This window comes from Dama dama, chromosome 14 (assembly GCF_033118175.1).
Source record: "Dama dama isolate Ldn47 chromosome 14, ASM3311817v1, whole genome shotgun sequence".
NCBI classification, from domain to species: domain Eukaryota; kingdom Metazoa; phylum Chordata; class Mammalia; order Artiodactyla; family Cervidae; genus Dama; species Dama dama.
Genome location: NC_083694.1, coordinates 26014359 through 26036415, shown reverse-complemented (window position 1 = coordinate 26036415; position 22057 = coordinate 26014359). Strand labels below are relative to the sequence as shown.

Here is a 22057-nt window from a genome sequence, read left to right as displayed (position 1 = left end):
ATGTTTTAGGCACAAACTTTTGATCATTTTACTCTGTTACCCCTGTTTTAAGACTATTTAATCAATATTCTTTTATTTGTCTCAATAGAATTGCCTGTGTATGTGCTCAGTCGTGTCTGACTCTTTGTGACCCCATAGACTGTAGCCTGCCAGGTTCCTCTGTCAATGGGGTATTTTCAGGCAAGAACACTGGAGCGTGTTGCCATTTCCTCCTCCAGGGGATCTTCCCAACCCAGGGATTGAACCTGGGTCTCTTGTGTGCCCTGCGTTTGCAGGTGAATTCTTTACTCCTGTGCCACCTGGTATCCTTTACTCCCATGCCACCTGCCGTTATAGAACTGTCTACTGATCTTAAAAGGGAAACTGATAGTAAAATAGTTTTATGCAGTATGATATAGCCTTCAGTGAAAGCAGCATCTTGAGTTTGTCAAGCCTAGTAGAAATTAATGAAGGAGATATAAAACCAAGGGAAGTCCTGCCTTCTCATCTTCCAAGGCAGTTAGTAAGATAGATGCACACTGTAAGCGCTTGGTGGCCAGTTTTCTTCGATGTGCTAATAGTTCTTTTTCAGCAACAATCTCTTTGTAGGCTTCTTGCAAAAACTGAAGATGTTCTTCAACCTGAAAGACAATTAATTCAGTATTGAGACACATTTTTACTCTCATTTGCCTTAAGAGTTTATCTGTCATTTATGCAAACATGCAAAAATGAAACACCCATTTCATTTCACATCCTGGAAAATCTTCCTGGAAAGATAGATATATTATCAATGAAAATGTACATTGTGGTAATTAAATGAATGAATCCTTGATATTGAACTTTTTTAAAAAAACTGCCATCTTCCTTGATAAGCTTTCTTACAATCTTGGTATCTGAAGATTCATTTCTGATTTATTTTTCACACAGAAAATTTTGTATCACACCTAGTTTCCTTCTTTTAAGGAACCGATTGAACATTTTTCATCCCAGATACTCTGATGACTAGAAACTAATGAGTTTTTGAAGTTGGATTGGTGGGATGAAGCAACTATTAAATTATCCCTAGGCTGTAAGTAGGGGCTTCCTTATGGCTCAGATGGTAAAGAATCCGCCTGCAATGCAGGAGACCTGGGTTCGATCCCTGGGTTGAGAAGATCCCTTGGAGGAGGGCATGGCAACCCACTCCAGTGGGTTGCCTGGAGAATCTTGCCTGGAGAATCCCATGGACAGAGGAGCCTAGAGGGCTATAGTCCACAGGGTCGCAAAGAGCTGGACACGACTGAGCAACTAAGCACAGGCTGTTAAGTAGAAAACATATTTTCATGATTAGTTGATGAAACTGTTTTCTTAAATTACCACTTATCTTGATTATCCTTGCTCAAAGACATTTGGTGAATTCTTATAGAAAAGGTTGCCTAAGGAGAGAGTCCAGTGTTGTGACCCTGCCAACAAAAACACCCACAACCTAATCCCAATATTCCTTCCCAAATTCATCTCCTTTTCAATATTACAGTACAACCAGATTGGCTTATTCCATATTTTCTAAACATTTCCTAAATATTCTTGCCCCTGGGATTTGTCTCATATTCTTCCCTTGTGCCTGGACTCCTCCCTTAAATGGATGTAAACCCTAGGCATTCTTTAAAATTCTTATCAACTCCAAGTTGTGAAATGAAATGAATCTTCATAAAGTCTTAGCTTGACAAGTCCACACAGATCTATACTGGTTACAAAAGTCATTTTTTGAAGGAATTATACACTGCCAGATATTATCTCTTGGGCTGTGGTCTTATAGTCTTATTATTCTTTTTTCATGTCCTCAAAATCTCTGAAGACAGGGTTTAGTGTGAAGACTTCAATATGATATGTACATGCAATTGTATATACAAAATTGTGCCTACTGAATACAGTTAGTGATCTGTAATTACTCCTCTGATTTCTAAGATGTTATCCTGGTGAAAATACCTAGTTTTCACAAAAATATACACATTAGTGACTTTTGGCATGCTTATTCTAATGATTTATTATTTAGTCCTGTTACACCCATAATAATTATTCAGTTGTTTGCTCTTTCATATATTATGTTGCTTTGTTTTCTTGCTTATACTTTCTGTTTAGATTACTCAGAAAACTCTTTCTTTGTTACTTATGATCTAGTGAGTTATTTAAATATTAAAGTGTCAGTCAGTCAGTTCAGTTCAGTTCAGTCACTCAGTCGTGTCCGACTCTGCGACCCCATGAATTGCAGCATGCCAGGCCTCCCTGTCCATCAGCAACTCCCGGAGTTTACTCAAACTCCTGTCCATTGAGTCAGTGATGCCATCCAGCCATCTCATCCTCTGTCATCCCCTTCTCCTCCTGCCCCCAATCCCTCCCAGCATCAGGGTCTTTTCCAATGAGTCAACTCTTTGCATGAGGTGGCAAATACTTTTATTGAGTCTCAGCTTCAACATCAGTCCTTCCAATGAACACCCAGGACTGATCTCCTTTAGGATGGACTGGTTGGATCTCTTTGAAGTTCAAGGGACTCTCAAGAGTCTTCCCCAACACCACAGTTCAAAAGCATCAATTCTTCGGTGCTCAGCTTTCTTTATAATCCAACTCTCCCATCCATACATGACCACTGGATAAACCATAGCCTTGACTAGACGGAGGGCTTATCAATTCAACTAAACACGTGAAATTTCTGTGCCTCCAAGGTAACACAGTGAAATATAATAGGTTCTGATATTATTTCTTTTCCCCAAAGTTCCAGAGATTTTTCAGAATTGTTTTTTAATACTAGGACCCAGGTGAACAAAAAACCTGTTTATAAAATGGGAGACAGTGCATGGTTGAGTAAGCATAAAATCTCAACAAAGAGTTTAAAACCAATGGAGTTAACTATCACACTCAATTTTAAAATATTAAGTGTAAAAATGGGGCTTCCCAGGTGGTAAAGAATCCACCTGCCAATGCAGGAGATGGGAGACTCAGGTTCAATCCCTGGGTTGGGAAGATCCCCTGGAGTAGGAAGTGGCAACCACTCCAGTATTCTTGCCTGGAGAATCCCGTGGACAGAGGAGCCTGGTGGTGTACGGTCCATGGGGCCACAAAGAGTCAGACACGACTGAGCAACTGAGCACACAAAAGTAAAAATATACATTTAAAATATACTTGTTTGCATTCAGTGAGTTAAAATATTAGAAACTTCTCATGAAGCCTATAGTCCTGGAAGGGAATGTGGAATATTAGCAAATAAAATTCTGACAAGAATTTGCAGTTTATCTTTCTGTCTTATACCATGCAATAATAATAAAAACAAGTGAGCAATACAGTAAACAAACATTTGTTGGATAGATGAGTGAAAATACTAAGACACACATATAAAATCATGGACATCAGGAAAACTGAGTAAATATCAAAATTGAAAATACCAAGCATAAGTACAATAAAACTACACAGCAACATAAAATAAATTCAGTTCAAATTTGTTGCTAATTTCCCTTAAAAATGTCCAATACTTTTTATATCTCTTAAGCTTGCAAGAAATATCTATGGGACCAGGTAGGTAATATAAATCCTTGAAGTGAATTCAGGGATTTATGGTGGCCACTTAAGAATGCTAGCTCAGGCTGTCAGATTTCCTGAATTTTCAAGAGAATGTAGATTTTAAATGAAATTTTCAGATTAAAATGTTGGTAAGTACATCAAAATGTAGGAAAAGACTTACATAGTCCAAATAAAGATGTCAATGGGCGGAATGTGCCTATTAGATTGCCGTCTCTGAAGTATATTGCCTTACCCATTCTCAAAAGGTATGTGAGCTATGTAGGGGAGAGGGATTAATGATCTCAATTCTAGTTTTAGTTTTCATTATGATACTCTTATTTGATTTAAAATTGAGACATCAAAGGAATGTGCTTGTGCTTAGTCGCTAAGTCGTGTCTGACTTCTTTGCAACCCCATGGACTGTAGCCTTTCAGGTTCTTCTTCTGTCCATGGGATTTTTCAGGCAAGAATACTGAAGTGTGTTGCCATTTCCTTCTCCAGGGGATCTTCCCCACCCAGGGATCAAACCCATGTCTCTTAAGTCTCCTGCACTGGCGGGCAGATTCTTTACCACTGAGCCACCTGGGAAGTCCATTAAAAATAATAACCATGATTTTACACAGCAACAAAGTAATTAATAGAAACAGGCTAAACAGTTTTTTAAAAAACATAGATTGATATTAAGTCTTCAGTAAACTAAAGTTATAAAGATGTCCTGGAATAAATGGTGAATTAATGTATTAGTGATGTAACATTAGTTAACATTACTGAGTGTATTATTAGGTGTCAGGCACTAAGACCTGTACATTAGTATTTATGTGTGTGTGTGCTCAGTTGCTCAGTTGTGTCTAAATCTTTGTGATGCCATGGACTGTAGCCCACCAGGCTCTGCTATCCATGGGATTTTCCTGGCAAGAATACTGGAGTGGGTTGCCATTTCCTACTCCAGGGGATCATCCTAACTCAGAGGTCCACCCAGCGTCTCTTGCATTGGCAGGTGGATTCTTCACTACCGTACTGGGGAAACAAGGAGAGATAAGAAGGCCTTCTTAAAGGAACAATGAAAACAAATAAAGGAAAACAATAGAATGGGAAAGACTAGAGATCTCATCAAAAAAATTAGAACTATCAAGGGGATATTTCATGCATGGATGAGCAAGATAAAGGACAGAAATGATAAGAACCTAACAGAAGCAGAGGAGATTAAGAAGAGGTGGCAAAATACACAGAACTATAAAAAAAGGTCCTAATGATCCAGATAACCATGATGGTGTGGTCACTCACCTAGAGTTGGACATCCTGAAGTGTGAGGTCAAGTGGGCTTTAGGAAGCATTACTACAAACAAAGCTAGTGGAGGTGATGGAATTCCAGCTGAGCTATTTCAAATCCTAAAAGATGATGCTGTTAAAGTGCTTCACTCAATGTGCCAGCAAATTTGGAAAACTCAGCAGTGGCCACAGGACTGGAAAAGGTCAGTTTTCATTCCAGTCCCAAAGAAGGGCAATGCCAAAGAATGTTCAAACTACTGTACACCTGTGCTCATTTCACATGCTAAAAAGGTTATGCTCAAAATCCTTTAAGCTAGGGTTCAACAGTGCATGAATCAAGAACTTTCAGATGTATAACCTGGGTCTAGAGAAGGCAGAGGAACCAGAGATCAAATTGCCAACATCCATTGGATTATGGAGAAAGCAAAGGAATTTCAGAAAAACATGTACTTCTGCTTCACTGACAATGCTAAAGCCTTTGACTGTGTGGATCACAACAAACTGTGGAAAATTCTTAAAGAGATAGGAGTATTAGACCACCTTATCTGTCTCCTGAGAAACTTGTATGCAGGCCAAGAAGCAACAGTTAGAACCAGACAAAGAACAACTGACTTGTTCAAAATTGGGAAAGGAGTACTACAAGGCTGTATATTGTTACCCTGTTTATTTAACTTATATTCGGAACACATAATGTGAAACGCTGGGCTGGATGAATCACAAGCTGGAATTAAAATTGCTGGGAGAAATACCAACAACTTCAGATATGCTAATGATAAAACTCTAATAGCAAGAAAGTGAAGAGGAACTAAAGAGCTTCTTGACGAGGATGAAAGAAGAGAGTGAAAAAGCTGGCTTAAAACTCAACATTCATTTAAATTCCTTCTTTTGTGAAATGTCTATTCACACTTTGTGTCCATGTTCTAATTAGAGTGTTTATTTACTGTTGAATTTGAAAGTTTTTTTATATATTGTAGTGAGGGGTCCTTTGTCAGATATGTGGTTTGGAAAACCTTTTTTAACCAGCTAGCAGCATGTCTTTTAGTACTCTTAACAAGATTGTTGGTAGAACAATTTAAATGAAAAGTAAGCACATGAAAAGACGTTCAGTATCATGAGGCATCAGGGAAATGCAAATTAAAACCAAATATGATATCACTACATACCTCCCAGAATAACTGAAATATAATACCAACAATAATAATAAAATATAAAAAAGCAAAAAACCCCACAAAAACTCAACATTCAAAAAACTAAGATTGTGCAACTAGTCCCATCACTTCATGGCAAATAGAAGAGGACAAAGTGGAAACAGTGACAGATTTTATTTTCTTGGGATCCAAAATCACTGTGGACATTGACTGCAGCCATGAAATTAAAAGACACTTTGCTCCTTGGAAGGTAAGTATGACGAACTTTATTTGACAAAGCTTATTAAAAACCAGAGATATCACTTTGCTGACCAAGGTGTGTATAGTCAATACTATGGTTTTTCTAGTAGTCATGTACAGATGTGATAGTTGGACCATAAAGAAGGCTGAGTGCCAAAGAATTGATGCTTTTGAACTGTAGTGCTGCAGAAGACTCTTGAGAGTCCCTTGGACTGCAAGGAGATCAAACCAGTCAATCCTAAAGGAAATAAACCTTGAATATTCATTGGAAGGACTGATGCTGAAGCTGAAACTCCAATACTTTGCCTACTTGACGCGAAGAGCTGACTCACTGGAAAAGACCCTGATTCTGGGGAAGATAGAAAGCAAAAGGAGAAGGAGGTGGCAGAAAATGAGATGTTTAGATAGCATCAACAACTCAATGGATATGAATTTGAGCAAACTCTGGGAGACAGTGAAAGACTGAGGAGGCTGCCATGTTGCAGTCCATGGGGTAGCAAAGAAACAGACAAAGCTTAGTGACTAAACAACAACAACTGGAAAGCCCTATAGTATTTATATTATTTAATTAATCACAATGAATTTTTTCACTACCTGTATTATTGTCTTTATTTTACATTAAACTGATAAAGTCTGTTGAGATAATGACTCTTTCCTGATGTTTTTGTCTAGTTCATAAAGACTTTGAGAGTGTAACAAGTAAAGAAATTTCTTACCAGCTGTAAACCTCTTTGTTTTTCGTCCAACCTTTGTTGTGCAATTTTTAGGACATTTTGAGCTTCGGCCACTTGGATTTGTTTAGGGCCCAACAGCTTAAACAGAATGTCACAAAATTTAAGTGCTTAAATTCAAGTTCACTGCTAAAAATACCACTTAAGATTAAAAGACACATATGTCAACTCTTAAGCTTTCTTAGAATTAGTGTACAAAGGGAAATAACTAGTTTAATACGGAGAAACAATAAAACAAAACAATAGCATAGTTGTCATAAATTAAAGAACATGACAGGAGAATTTGATATCTGAGAGTAAACATAATATGGTTGTTAAAGTGTTTTTCATTAAGCATTCTTTCCACAGAAGTTCATTTGAGCATTAAATGCTTTTCTGGGACAATGACGTATCACTTACAAATTGTTACAGGTATTTAAGAGGAAAAAGCATACCTTCTGTGCTTCATGGTAGTTATTCAAAGCTATAACCCACTGGCACATAGAGCAACAAGCAACAGAAACTAGAGCAATCTTGTTTGGGTTGAAATCAGGTAAGACTAAAATCTTCTTCAGTTTTATGAAAGCCTAGAGAGAACAGTTCATGTATTATATGAGAAATATTATTGATCTGAAGTTTTCCCCAGTCTACACTAGAAAGAAATTTTGTTTCAATAAAAATACTCAACTATTCTTCAAAAGTAGAATGTAAGACATGCCTGGATACAAACTGGCTCTAGTATCACTAATTTTTTAAAGAAGAGGGGGAGAGCCTCTACTTGTTGCTGTTATTGTTACAGTAGCTATATTATAGTTTTTTTTTTAAGAACTCCATTTTAAAATGAAAATAAAATAAGTTACCTTTCTCTAGTTCTGTGGAATGTGGTGTATAAGGAGGTCTGAAGTCTTCTTCTTGTGTACTTTATGTGTGGTCACCTGGAAAACCACCCTCAATTTCTGTTCCATAAGGAGCATTTGGCAGGGCACAGTCCTATACAAAGGTCTGTCTGGTCAATGACGGTGGTGTGGCCTGGCGCATGCTGGGGCTCACTGAGGACATTGTTCTATAGCTTAGTTAGACCTGTCACAGGTCTATGGATCCACCTCATCTAAATGGCACAACCTAGTTTAGAGTTAGCGATATAGTATTTCTCCTATACTTTGGGGAGAAATAATCAGAAGGAAATCTTTCTCAGACTGATACTCCTTGTCCCATCCTTTCTAACCAGGCATTTCCTTTCTTGCCTGGAAGGACAGGACCATTTTGCTGAATAATTCAGATGGAATGTGGTCCATTCTCAATGATTACTTGTGTTCTTATTATTATTTAAAATGCGGTTAGGCTTTTAATCATTTCTTTAGATAAGCTATACTTTTTTTTCTATAGATAAGCTATAAGTATACCTCAAAAGTATAACAGTATAAAAGTATCTATTTAAGCATAACCATAGGGAATCGTTTTTGCTAAGAATGCTTCAGAGAATGAAGAGTTGTTGCATTAATTCATGAGTGGTATGGGTAGTAACACATATTCTGCTAAAAAAATTCACCTTGTTCAAGTACTACTCTATACTTCCTAATAGCACAGATTATTATTTTAACTAACTAATTAATTGTGTTGTTAGCTATTTAATGTCTGTTTTCCCTGTTACAATGTAAGCTTCATAACATCAATAAGTTGGTCTTATAAACTATTGTAATGTCTCACAGTGTCTCTTACATGGAAAATAATCCATAAATATTTATTGAATTAATTAATGAGTATTCACCCCTTCAGCTGTGACAGTGCCATTCATATGTATATAAACCTTTCAGTTTGTCCTTGAACTTAGCTCTCAGCTTGACTCCTATATAATGTCCCTGTTTAGATATTATTCCAGCATCTACACATCCAAAGCTACTTCTATAGTTTTAGGTAATATTGTTGCAGCAGCAATCACCAAGTAGTACCAAAATCTGTATTAGTTTCCTGTGGCCATTGTAACAAATTGCCACAAACTGGGTGACTTAAAACAACAACAATTTATTCTCTCACAGTTCTGGAGACTGGAAATTTGAAATCAAGGTATAGATGGAGTACTTCTCTGGGTAAGGGCTCTACATGGCCTCCCACTCTACTGGTGCCCTGCACTCCACTGCTTGCTCAGGACTTTGGTCCTTCTCTCATCCTTCTTGCAGTCCTACAGTAAATCTACAGTCTTCAGAATTAAATCTGCTCTAGTGAAACCCTTTACTAGGTGTCCAGACTACTTTATTAAAAATTTTTTTTCTGTGCTCTAATCTAACCCTCATCTTCTCACACATAAATCAATATTTGTACTCAGAACAGTGTTTGGTACATGTTGTTATATGAACATTTGTTACATGAATGAAAAAAAATCTCAGAGACCTGGTTCAAGGTAGTGACATAGGAGGATTCTGAATTCCCTCCCTCTCATGGCCACACTGAATCTACAGCTATACATGCATGCATGCTAAGTTGCTTCACTCACTTCAGTCGTTTCTGACTCTGGGCGACCCTATGGACAGCAGCCCACCAGGCTCCTCTGTCCACAGGATTCTCTAGGCAAGAATACTGGAGTGGGTTGCCATGCCCTCCTCCAGGAGATCTTCCTGATCTAGGGATCGAACCTGTATCTCTTATGTCTCCTGCACTGGCACGTGAGTTCTTTACCACTAGCGCCACCTACAGGTAGGGAGCAATAATCTCTGGAAGAAAGCCAAAAACTACCTGCTACTGCTGCTAAGTCACTTCAGTCATGTCCGACTCTGTGCGACCCCTTCCCTGGGATTCTCCAGGCAAGAACACTGGAGTGGGTTGCCATTTCCTTCTCCAATGCATAAAAGTGAAAAGTGAAAGTGAAGTCCCTCAGTCATGTCTGACTCTTCGCGACCCCATGGACTGCAGCCTACCAGGCTCCTCCGTCCACGGGATTTTCCAGGCAAGAGTACTGGAGTGGGGTGCCATTGTCTTCTCCGACTCCTATACTTGGATGAAAGAGATAAGACCCCACACTGTAACAGGTAGGAGAGGCTGAGACACAACCTCGCCATGGTGTGGAGTCTCACAGTTGGCAGGGAACTCACAACCCTGAGCTTCTCCCTGAGAACTGAAGGGTATGAAACCCACATCCGACAACCCAACTTCAGGACCTGCACCTGAGAAAAAAATTCCACAATACATATAGCTTTAAAAGTCAACAGGGTTGTATCCATGAGACTCAAAAGGTTATAGCAATCTGAGAAATATCCCTTAAAAGGTCCATGGGGACTCACCCATCCCAGGGCCCAACACAGAGGACTGACTGAAAGTGCCAAGGTTTCCAGTGAAAGAGGCTATTTGCTTATATCAAAACTTCAGTCTGAGGGGTAGGCTTCTAAATTTAACACACCTCTTGGAATGACAAAAAGAAGAACAAATGAAGCACAAAGTTGATAGAAGGAAGGAAAGATCAGTGCACAAATAAATGGTTACTAAAAATTCAACAGGAAAAAACTCAATAGGATTAAAATTTTTTTTTTTTAAAGATAAAAAAACTTGAAAAATCTGTAGCTAGACTAAGAAAAAGGAGAAAGAACACTCAAATCAGTAAAATCAGAAATGAAAATTGAGATGTTGCAGCTGATACCACAGAAATATAAAAAATCATAACAGACCACTGTGAAAAATCATATACCGGCAAACTGGACAACCTAAAAGAAATGGATAAATTCCTAGAAATATTCAACCTATCAAGACTGAATCATGAAGAATCAGGAAATCTGAACAGACTGGTTACTAGTAAAAAGATTGAAGTGAAAGTGAAAGTCACTCAGTCATGTCTGACTTTTTGTGACCCCATGGACTATAGTCTGGCAGGTTCCTCTGTCCATGGAATTCTCCAGAATACTGGAGTAGGTTGCCCTCCTCCAGGGGACCTTCCCAACCCAGATATTGAACCCAGGTCTCCCACATTGCAAGTAAATTCTTTACCATCTGAGCCACCATCAATAAATAAAAACCTCCCAACAAGCAAAAGTCCGGCACCAGTTGGCTTCACTGGTGAATTCTACCAAACATATGTAAAGGAGTTGATACCAATCCTTCTCAAATTCTTCCAAAAGACAGAAGAAGAGGGAACACTTTCAAACTCATTTTTGTTTTTTTAATCAGGCTAGCATTACCCTGATACTAAAACCAGACAGGATACTACAAGAAAAGAAAACTATCTCTGATGAACACAGACACAAAAATCCACAAAATATAAGCAAATTAATTCAACAATATATTAAAAGGATCATAAACCATAATCAAGCTGGGTTTATTCCAGGGATGGATTCAAGGATGGTTCAGCATCCATGAATCAATCAATGTGGTACACCATATTAACAAAATGAAGGGTAAAAATCATATGATCATCTCAACGGATGCAGAAGAAGCATTTGACAAAATTCAATTTTGATTTATGAGAAAGATGCTCAACAAATTGGCTTTAGAAGGAATATAGCTCAACATAATAAAGGTCATATGTGACAAAGCCATAGCTAACATCATACTCAATGAGGAAGAACTGAAATTTGTTTTTATAAGATGAGAAACAAAAAAAAAAATAAGATGAGAAACAAGATAAGGATGCTCACTCTTGCCACTTTTATTCAACACAGTGTTGGAAGTTCTAGCCATAGCAAGTAGGCAAAAAAAAAAAAAAAAAAAAAGGCACCTAAATTGAAAAAGAAGACATAAAACTGTCACTATTTCCAGATGACATAATATTAAATGTAGAATACCTTAAAGCTTCTACCAAAAAAGTGCTAGAACTAACAAATTCCATAAAGTTGCAGTAGACAAAATTAGTATGTAAAATCAGTTGCATTTCTATACACAAACAATAAACTCTCATAAAGAGAAATTTAGATTTTCTAATGTAGAAAATCCCATTTACAACTGCATCAAAAAGAATAAAATATCTAAAAATATATTTAGCTAAAGAAGTGGAATATCTGATACTGAAAACTAAAGGCATTGATGAAGGAAATCAGAGCAGATACAATAAATGGAGAGATCGTTTGTGCTTATAGATTGAAAAAATTAACATTGTTAAAATGCTCTTACTACCCAAAGCAAGCTACAGATTCAAAACAATACTTACCAAAATTCCAATGGCATTTTTCACAGAAATAGAATAAACAATCCTAAAATTTGTATGGAACCATAAAAGACCCTAAATAGACAAAGGAACCTTGAGAAAAAACAGAGGGAGGCATCTTGATTTCTGTTTTCCACCTATATTACAGAACTGTGGTAAACAGAACAATGTTGTATTGGCATAAAAACAGACACATAGATCAATGGAACAGAATAGAGAGCCCAGAAATGAACACAAGTGTATCTGGTCTATTAATTTAAATAAGGGAGCCAAAAATATACATAGGTGAAAGGACAGTCTCTTTAATAAGTGGTGTTGGGAAAACTGAACAGCTACATGCAAAAGAATGAAACTGAACCACTATCTTACACCATACAGAAATTAACTCAAAATTAATTAAAGACCTGAACATGAGACCCCAAATCATAAAACTCCTGGAAGAAAACAAGGGCTGTAAGCTACTTGACATTGATCTTGGTGTTCTTTGATTTTGGATTTGACACCAAAAGCAAGGCAATAATAGCAAAAATAAGTAAGTGCGATGACCTCAAATTAGAAAGTTGCACAGCAAAAGAAACCATCAGTGAAAAGGAAAAGCAATCTAGAAAATGGGAGAAAATATTTGCAAACCATAAAAGGTTAACATTCAAAATAAATGGGGCTTCCCACGTGGTGCAGAGGTAAAGAATCCGCCTGCCTGGAAGCACCGTCTGGAGGTCTGGACGTGAGATGGCAATGCTGCCCTCCGTGAAGGAAGGAGCAGAAGAGGCCTGCTAGCACCGCGTAGGCTGTGGGGCCCGTCCTGCCCGCCGCGCCCCCTCCGCGAGGGTCGTATCCTGGGACTCACCTGAGCCCCGGGTGTGGACCTGGCGGAGGGGCTGGGAGTGGTCCCCCTCAGCTCTGCACTTCCTAGTTTGGACCATTTCACACCCGAGGCTGCTGTTGCTTTCCCGGCATCTGGCTGGTGCCCCAAGTCCTCCTGTGTAGCCGCAGACCAGGAGCGATGGCCCGAGCTCGATCCCAGGGGCGCCGGGCCTCCTTCCTTCCTTCACTGCCAGTTCTCACCTCGGCACTCGGGCCGGCTCCTTGCCTCAGCGGGACCTCCCTCTTCCATTTCCCACGAAGCTTCTGGTTTTCCCCGGGACCAGTGTGGGCCATGATCCACAGAACTCGTCTGCTGGCCTGGGGGCCAGAGCTTTTCCACTTAGGTTGCAAAAGCAGTGACTCCTTAAACACTGGCTCTCAGAAGGTCGGGGGCTTCCCTGGTGGCTCAGTCGGTAAAGCGTCTGCGTACAAGCCGGAGATTCAGATTCAATCCCTGGGCCGGGAAGATCCCCTGGAGAAGGAAATGGCAACCCACTCCAGTACTCTTGCCTGGGAAATTCCATGAACTGAGGAGCCTGGTAGGCTACCCACCGCAGTACATCGGGAAGCAGAGTCGGACACGACTGAGCGACTTCACTCACTCACTCATTCAGGTTCGATCCCTGAGAAAATCCTCTGGACTAGGAAATGGCAACTTACTCCAGTATTCTTGCCTGGAAAACTCCATGGACAGAGGAGCCTGGTGGGCTCCAGTCCATAGATTCGCAAAGGGTTGGATATGATTGAACGACTAAGTAGGGGCACACACTCACACGTATCCCAAATAAATAATTCATCTAATCCAACAGCAAAAACACCAATCTGATTAAAAAATGGGCAAAGGATCTGAATAGACGTTTTTCCAAAGAAGACATACAGATAGGTAACAGGTACATGCAAAGGTGTTTAACATCATTAATAATCAGGGAAAAACAAACAACTACAATGAGCTATCACTGTTAAAATGGTTATTATCAAAAGACCACAAATAACGATTGTGGGTGAGAAAGTAGAATACTTGTGCACTGTTAGTAGAAATGTAAATTGGTGAATCACTATAGAAAACAGTATGAAGTCTCTTCAACAATTAAAATAGAACTGTCAAAAGATCTAGCAAGTTAACTTCTAGGTATTTATCTGAAGGAAACAAAAACACTAACTCAGAAAGATATATTCACCCTCAAGTTAACTGCAGCATTATTTACAATAGCCAACACATGGAGGCAGCTGAAGGGCTCATTAATGGATGAATGCATAAAGAAAATGTGAAAAAAAAAATACACACACAATGGACTATTACTCAGCCATAAAAAAGAAGGAAATTCTTCTATTTTTGATAACTAGAACGGGTCTTGAGAGCACTATGCTGATTGAAATAAGTCAGACAGAGAAAGATAGATATCATATGATCTCATGTATGTATAGAACCTAAAAAAAAAGAAAACAAAAACCAAAATGAACTCATAGATACAGAAAGCAGATTGGTGATTACTAGGGGTGGGGAGCTAGGGATGGTGAAAATGAGTGGAGGTGGTCAAAAGGTACATACTCATAGTTATAAAATAAATGATTCCTGGGGATATAATGTACAGCATGGTGACTATATTACCAAACCTGTATATCTAAAAGTTTCTAAGAGAGTGAATCTTGAAAGTTCTCATCACAAGAAAAAATGTTTGTAACTATGCATAGTGATGGATATTAACTAGATTTTCTGTGGTGATTATTTGCATTCTGTGGTGATTATTTTGCAATGTATACAAATGTCAAATCAGTATGCTGTACACCTAAAACTAATATAATGTTGTATGCCAATTATATATCAATTAAAAAATCTCAGACACCTTTATCCACACCTTGTACTTTCATAGGTTATACAATCCATCCAGAAAAAAATTTCCCCCACTATTGACCTCTCCTATTCTCATTATATAGAGATCCTGAGACATGACATGTTTTGGATTTTGGTGACATACTGCTTTACCTTGTCACTTCCAGAAAACCATTTACGTTTGCATATACAGCTTGCTCTCTGATCTTTTACCCTCATCATTGTCTTCTGATTCTAATGCAAGACTCCAGTGTTAATACTTACATTTGGCTTGCAGAGTATAAGTATGGAATGTATCAATTATGCATTAATTAGAGATGAACTTTTACCTTCTCAGGTATGTTGTCCTTGTCAATGTTAATCAATTTTTTTAGGAAACCAGTTTCTGAAAGAAGTAACTTTGCTGTAGTCCAGTTAGGTTTCTTTTGCAGAAGAATACAAACTGCATTCATGACAGTCAGTACAAGGTAAGGAGGCCGTGTATATACTCTGTAATAAATGGTTAAAATCTAATCAACTTCATAACTGAAATCAAAGATACCTTATAAACTCTCTCAAAAGATAATACACACAGATTTTTTAACAAGTATTTTGGTAAGAAGAACTATTCGCCAATATATAGCTATTTCATTATTGGATATCTTCAAAAATTTGAGTATCTTTAGTATGTGGGTATCTTTGCTTTATAAAGATGAAATGAATAACACTTAGCTATGTAGAACATACAAGTTAGATGTTAGTTATTTTCATTACAAAAATATTTGCTGCAGCGTTCTTTAAAAGAAGGAACTCTCTTCTTTCATCCCAGTATTGGTTTACTGATAGCCACTTGACAGAAACACTATATGTGCGTGTGTGTGTGGGGTAGTTGAAAGTCAAGTGAACTGATTAAAGAAAGTACTTGTTAACTAATAGTAAAAAAAAAAAAAAAAAAAAAAAGAAAGTCAACCCTATTCCTGTAATTTGAAGGGTGCTGTAAGGTGCAACTCCCTTTAAACACATCCTCTGATTATTCTTCATCCTGATCCAAAATTCCTACTATAAAGATCACAGATAATATAGAGTTGAGAGAGGGAGGGTAGATGGGAATTTGTCTCCTAAGTTATTAATGATGTAATTATTGGAAAATTGGAAGTTGCCTCTTAGCTACATCCAAATCAGCTGACATGTGTATGTGTGTGCTAAGTCCCTTCAGTTGCGGAAACAGCAGGTGGGAAAGAGAAGGGACTAAACTGTGTCTCTGCTGCATGTCCTAAGAATAGCAACGAAGATCATATCAGAAGGCATTTCATTTGTCTGGCATTTTGAAGTGAAGTGAAATGTACATTAGCAACATCACAGGGATAATCTTTAAAAAACAAACCAAAAAATAAATAAATAAAACCAAGGCATATGCGAGGAATTCAAGCATTAGGTTAGTTTTCTTTAGCTTTAGTACAACGGCAGGGGAAAGGGCCTGCTTAATCAGAGGAAACCAGTTAGCATTAATCTTTTTTGAGCACTTGCCTTATGCCGGACTGTTCTAAACATTTTACATGTTTCAGCTCATCCAATCCTTTCAATATTTGTTATCACCGCAGCTGCATAGAAGGGACGTTGAAATACAGAAAAGCTGTATACTAGAAAGCAGCAGTGCCAGAATTCCAACCCAGGAAGCTTGGTACCAGAGCCCACGACAGGTAAAATGGCTTATTCTAAAAATGGGATATAGACTTAACTTTTCCCACGTATTTTTGTTTTATTTTGAGTTCTTGCAACTCAAAAGAGACGTCAGTAACTTACTCACCTTAATTCAGAGACATCAGCTTTATCCAGGGCATTCAGAGCCACAAATGCCTTGTCGAGAGCTGGCAGTACACTTTTTAATTCTTTGTCAGCTTTCTGCAATAAAGTTAGAAGCCCCTAAATACATATGAATATAGTTGCATACTTAAAATTTTTATATTTTTAAGTTGGAAAATGTAAGTCTTCATTTTTACAATGCCCACGCATACAAAAGTTATGCTTTTGTATGACTTGGGGATGTACACACATGCTCGCACTGTTAGACACCTGTGTTACTGTCCTAAATTAGTGTATTTTGCAATCTCTGATGAGAAGTTATCTGTGAGAAGCGAAAACACTGAGTGTTTTCTGCCTTCTGTGTTAGACTTAGTGTAGTTTTCACACTGCCTTTTTGGGAGTGGTCCACTTAAAGATGGAATTCTAGGTGGCTCAATGGTAAAAGAGTTCATCTGCCAATGCAGGAGACACCAGTTTGATCCTTGAGTCAGGAAGATCCCCTAGAAGAGGAAATGGCAACCCACTCCAGTATTCTTGCCTGGAGAAGTCCATGGACAGAAGAGCCTGGTGGGCTACAGTCCATGGGTCTCAAAGAGTTCGACACAGCTAAGCGACTGAGCATGCCACTTAAAGACAGAATTACTGTAAAACTAATGAAGCTTAAGACCCTTCAGTTGCACAGATCCCCTTCCAAGGTCCTGGAAGGAATTTTGCCAATATGTGTGCAGGGTCATACTTTTTTGTAAGACATGCAAAAGTAAGACATTCTATTTGCAATCAGATAAGATCAATTTCTCTTTACACTTTTGACTGACTCTTTGTCGGGTATTCTATCAAGAAAGGTGGTGCTGGAATGATTATGGATATTTTGGGGATTTCGCTAACAAGCTGACTTGGGGATTATATTTATGTTGCTTAGAGTCACCTCTCTGTATAATCAAGTTATTACACACTATTACAAATATGAATGACTTCTAGAAATACTTTTGTTGTCTGCTGTTCCAACTTTCCTGGTGATGTGACACTAAGGTGAAGGGCCAGAGGTCATACTATAATATAACTTGTATTTATAGTGCCCAGCTTCAGAATCTTGTCTGTAGAAAATCCTTCCACTTATTAAGATGAGTAAAATTGTAAGTAGATGGTAGATCCTCATTGACACCTACTCAAAATGGAAGTTCATTCTTTCATGAATATACTTGATAATGCAATGTACACTATTCTAAACCTACTATACATCCCCCCCTTTTTTGATGAGAGTTATTCAACAAGAATTAATTATGGACTTTTAGGTAATAATTATTGTATTTGGAAAGATGTTTTAAAATGTCTCATTGAAAGAAGTGAGAAATTACAGATTCCGTGTACAGATGTATGTCAAAGGTGCCTTATTTTATAATTTTTAATTCTTATCAGATCATCTTCAGAAAACAAAGAAGCTCTAGGGACTGTTTATTTGGTTTGTGTCATATCTCTCATTGCCTGAATAATTCTGTTTTTTTTAAACTGGCCGATACCCCTCTGTTCCCTCCAGTCAGAATTCCAGTAGGAACCAGTCTGGTGTAGCAGATGACCAAATGTTCAACCCTGGTCTGATCAATGGCCACCCCGAGTCAGAGAAGGCAGAGAGTGGAGTTTCACATTTTCCATGTGCAAAGGATTTTCATGGAGCAACTCCATCTATTAAAAAATATATATATATAATACATTTATTTTATATATATATATATATTAGCTAAAACCTCAGTTGGGGGAATTATTTATTTATGTTAAATACAAAAGCTACTATCATTAGCTAATATCTCAAAGCACAATAAATATTTAGGCAAGGTTTATTATAAACAATAGTGAATGTGAATAGATATTTCTAATAGCCTTTTTGATAATTTCAAAATATTTTGCTTGGCTCCTTGTTAGATCTGATTAGATCATCATTAAAAACATGGCTGAAGAATAAATAGTTCATACCAGAGATATGAGAGGTATCGGCCTGCCTTCTTCTCATTGTTCACTTGTACGTCCAGCGTTAGCATTATTTTCAATCCAAGGTTTCTCTGAGAAACCTTTTCAAGCTACCTGTCCATATTATAAGGGGTAATTTACTTCAAGCTGGATAACAATGAGTAAATCCCTTCACTTGGACACAGATAAACTGCAGGGCTTCCTGTTGAGCATTGAGGAAATGAGGAGGCCACCACAACCAACCCTTCCATCCTTCATATGATCCTCTTGGAGGCCACATGCATTTCTGATATGGGTTGAGTGAGTTTTATTCATTGTAACCAGAAGAACCAGACTATCTATTTTCTTAAGGGACCCTTTGTCTTTGCACTTCACTTCATAGTACCTGCATGTAGTAGGTATTAATATAAATATTTTCTGGGAAAAAAATGCAAAACAGGCAAAGTTGGAGCACTATATACTTAAGAGCAGTTAGCCTGACTTTTAAACTTTTGGGGTAGGAAACAATTTTGCAAATCTCTATGTGACTTTCATTGATCATATTTTAATTTTACCTGAGCATACTCTTCTACGATTCTTACTTCTTCTGCCATGATTTCTTCATCCTGTTTAACAAGCATCTGAACTTTCTCAACCACTTGGGAATCTTTCTGTAGTTTTTCCATTAGGATTTCTTTCTCCTAATGAACCAAACAACTCTTCTTAAAATAAATTTTAAGAGATATGATATCTTTTTAAAAAGAGAAATCAAATAGCTTATTTCATTCTTACAGAATTTGTCAAAATCACCTCGAAATATATTTGTTTAATAGACTAATAAAAATGATTGTAACAAATATAATTTCATATAATACACATAAAGATTGATGATGAGTAATGATTTTTAGAATACTTGGCCAACTGCAAGTTACCACAGTGCATTTCAGATGTATTTAGCTAATAACTGCAGATTTTTCTATTTCTTTTATAATTAGCTAAATACTTATTATTGGCTTCCCAGGTGGCTCAGTATTAAAGAATGCACCTGCCAATGCAGGAGACGTGGATTCGATCCCTGGGGAAGGAAGATCCCCTGGAGGAAGAAATGGCAACTCACTCCAGTATTCTTGCCTGGAAAATTCCATGGACAGAGGAGTCTGGTGTTCTATAGTCCATGGGGTCACAAAGAGACACAACTGAGTGACTGAGTGCATATATCAATGATCACATTTAATTATTAAAATATAATAATGGCTGAGTAACATTCCATTACATATAGGTACCACATCTTTTTTTATCCAATCATCTGTTGATGGACATCTACATTGCTTCTGTGGCTTATTGTAAATAGTGTTGCAATGAACTTTGGGGTACATGAGTCTCTTTGAGTTACTGTTTTCTCAGGGTATATGTCCAGTAGTGGAATTGTTGGGTCATATGGCAGTTCGCACAGATGTAGAGAAAGGACTTGTGGACACAGGGCAGGAAGGAGAGGGTGGGACGAACTGGAAGAGTAGCAGTGACACGCATACACTACCATGGACAAAACAGAGAGTGGGAAGCTGCTGCATACACAGGGAGCTCAGCTTGGTGCTCTGTGGTGACCCAGAGGGTTGGAATGGGGGCTGGGTGTGAGGGAGGTGCAAGAAGGAGGGCATATATGTTCACATATGGCTGAATCATGTTGTTGTATAGCAGGAACTAATACAATCTTATAAACCAATTATATTCCAATAAAATTAAATTTAAAAATACAATGATGCTACTACCTCACTATTGTTGTTGTTACTGCTTCCCTCGTTTTACAGATAAGAAAACTAAGACTAAGAGAGGTTGCACAGCTGCATGGTAGTAAAGCTGAAGTTCTCACCCATGTTTGTCAAGTATCAGCTTCTGCTTTCAAACACCATTCCATGTTAAACCATAAAATTTTTAAAAGAGATCCCAAATCAAACACACCTTTGTTTTCTGTTCTATTTGAGGGCCAAGAATCAAGAGCTCCTCCTGCATATCTGTAACTAGAGCAGTTGTTTCCAGGATCTTGGATAGGCCCATATGGAAGCGCTCCCTGAAGGGAAAGAAAGCATTAAGAAAGTATTTTGTCGTTGTTCAGTTGCTCAGTAATGTCCAACTCTCTGCAACCCCATGGACTGCAGCACACCAGGCTTCACTATCTCCTAGAGTTTGTTCAAATTCATGTCCATTGAGTCAATGACCCAAACATCTCATCCTGTCATTCCCTTTTCTCTCCTCATGCCCTCAATCTTTGCCAGTATCAGGGTCTTTTCCAATGAGTTGGCTCTTTGCATCAATTAAGGAAGTATAGATATAACAAAATAATAGCCAAGCAAGATTTACTGTAATCATGGACTGGAAGACCACAAAGTAAAGATGCCCATTCTCCACAAAATGATATATAGGTTTAATGCAATTCCTGTCAGAATCTCAGTAAAAAAATTTTTTTTATGTATACATGTGCTTATTCTAAAATTTATATGGAAAAGCAAATGAACTAAGGTAATTAAAATAATTTTGAAAAAAAAATAAAGTGGGTGGAATTATTCTACCTGATTGTAAGACTGATTACATAGCAACAGTAATCAAGATTATGTGGTATTGGCAGAGAGATAGATATGAAGATTGATGGAACAGATAGAGAAGTCAAAAGTACACCCACACAAGTACACCTAACTCAGTTTTGACAAAGGTGCAAAAGCAATAGAGGAAGAAAAGGTTTTTCAACAAATGGTGCTGGGGCATCAGTTACACCAGATGAACTGTAACCTAAACCTTACACCTTATGTTTATGCAAAAATTAACTTGAAATGGACCATAGAATTAAATGCAAAACTATACTACTTTTAGAAGACAATATAGGAAAAAGTGATCAGGATCTAGGGCTTGGTGAAGAGTTCTTAGACAGGAGAAGCATAATTTATAAAAGAAAAAAAATCATAAATTGGACTTCATCAAAAATTAGGACCCTTTTCTCTGTGAAAGGGAGAATGAAAATACAAGCTACCAACTGGAATGGGATATTTGTAATCCACATATTTGACAAAATACTTATTTTAGAATATATAAAGAATTCTCAAGCTAACAATAAAAAATTTGGACAATTTAGAAAATATGAAAAGATATGAAGAAACATTAAATTGAAAAGGAAATATGGATGGCAAATAAGGGCATGAAAAGATATTCAGCATCACTAACCATTAAGGTGTAAATTAAGATCACAATGTCATATAATTACATACTTATTAAAATAGTCAATATAGAAAATAGTGACAATACCAAATGCTCTGAAGGATGCAGAGAAACTGAATTTCCCATACATAATTTATAAAACTACAAAAAAATAGTACAGTCATTTTGAGTAACAATTTGATATTTTCTTCATAGGTCAGATGACCTAACAGTCATACTCTTGCCATTTATCCTAGAGAAATAGAAATTTATATCTGCCCAGAAACCTGTACAGAGATATATTCATAATAATTCCAAATTAGAATCAGCCCAAATTCCTTCAGTGGTTACACAAACTGTGGTATACCCATATGGACTATTACTTTGGCAATAAAAAGGAATAAACTCATGATACATGCAATAGCTTAGATCCCAGAGGCATTATGTTGAG

The 22057-nt window shown here is 37.6% G+C and overlaps 1 protein-coding gene across 1 annotated transcript in view; it reads right to left on the bottom strand.

Annotated features, from left to right (window-relative positions):
* DNAH14 (dynein axonemal heavy chain 14) overlaps window positions 1–22057 on the bottom strand; it is a 398948-nt gene that overhangs the window by 87306 nt on the left and 289585 nt on the right. The window contains exons 59-65 of the mRNA XM_061159766.1: window positions 20380–20488; window positions 18996–19121; window positions 16484–16578; window positions 15027–15186; window positions 7333–7464; window positions 6884–6979; window positions 480–620 (exon numbers count right to left, since the gene is read on the bottom strand). Coding sequence (XP_061015749.1) covers window positions 480–620; window positions 6884–6979; window positions 7333–7464; window positions 15027–15186; window positions 16484–16578; window positions 18996–19121; window positions 20380–20488 — 859 coding nt within the window. The remainder of the gene's footprint in view (window positions 1–479; window positions 621–6883; window positions 6980–7332; window positions 7465–15026; window positions 15187–16483; window positions 16579–18995; window positions 19122–20379; window positions 20489–22057) is intronic.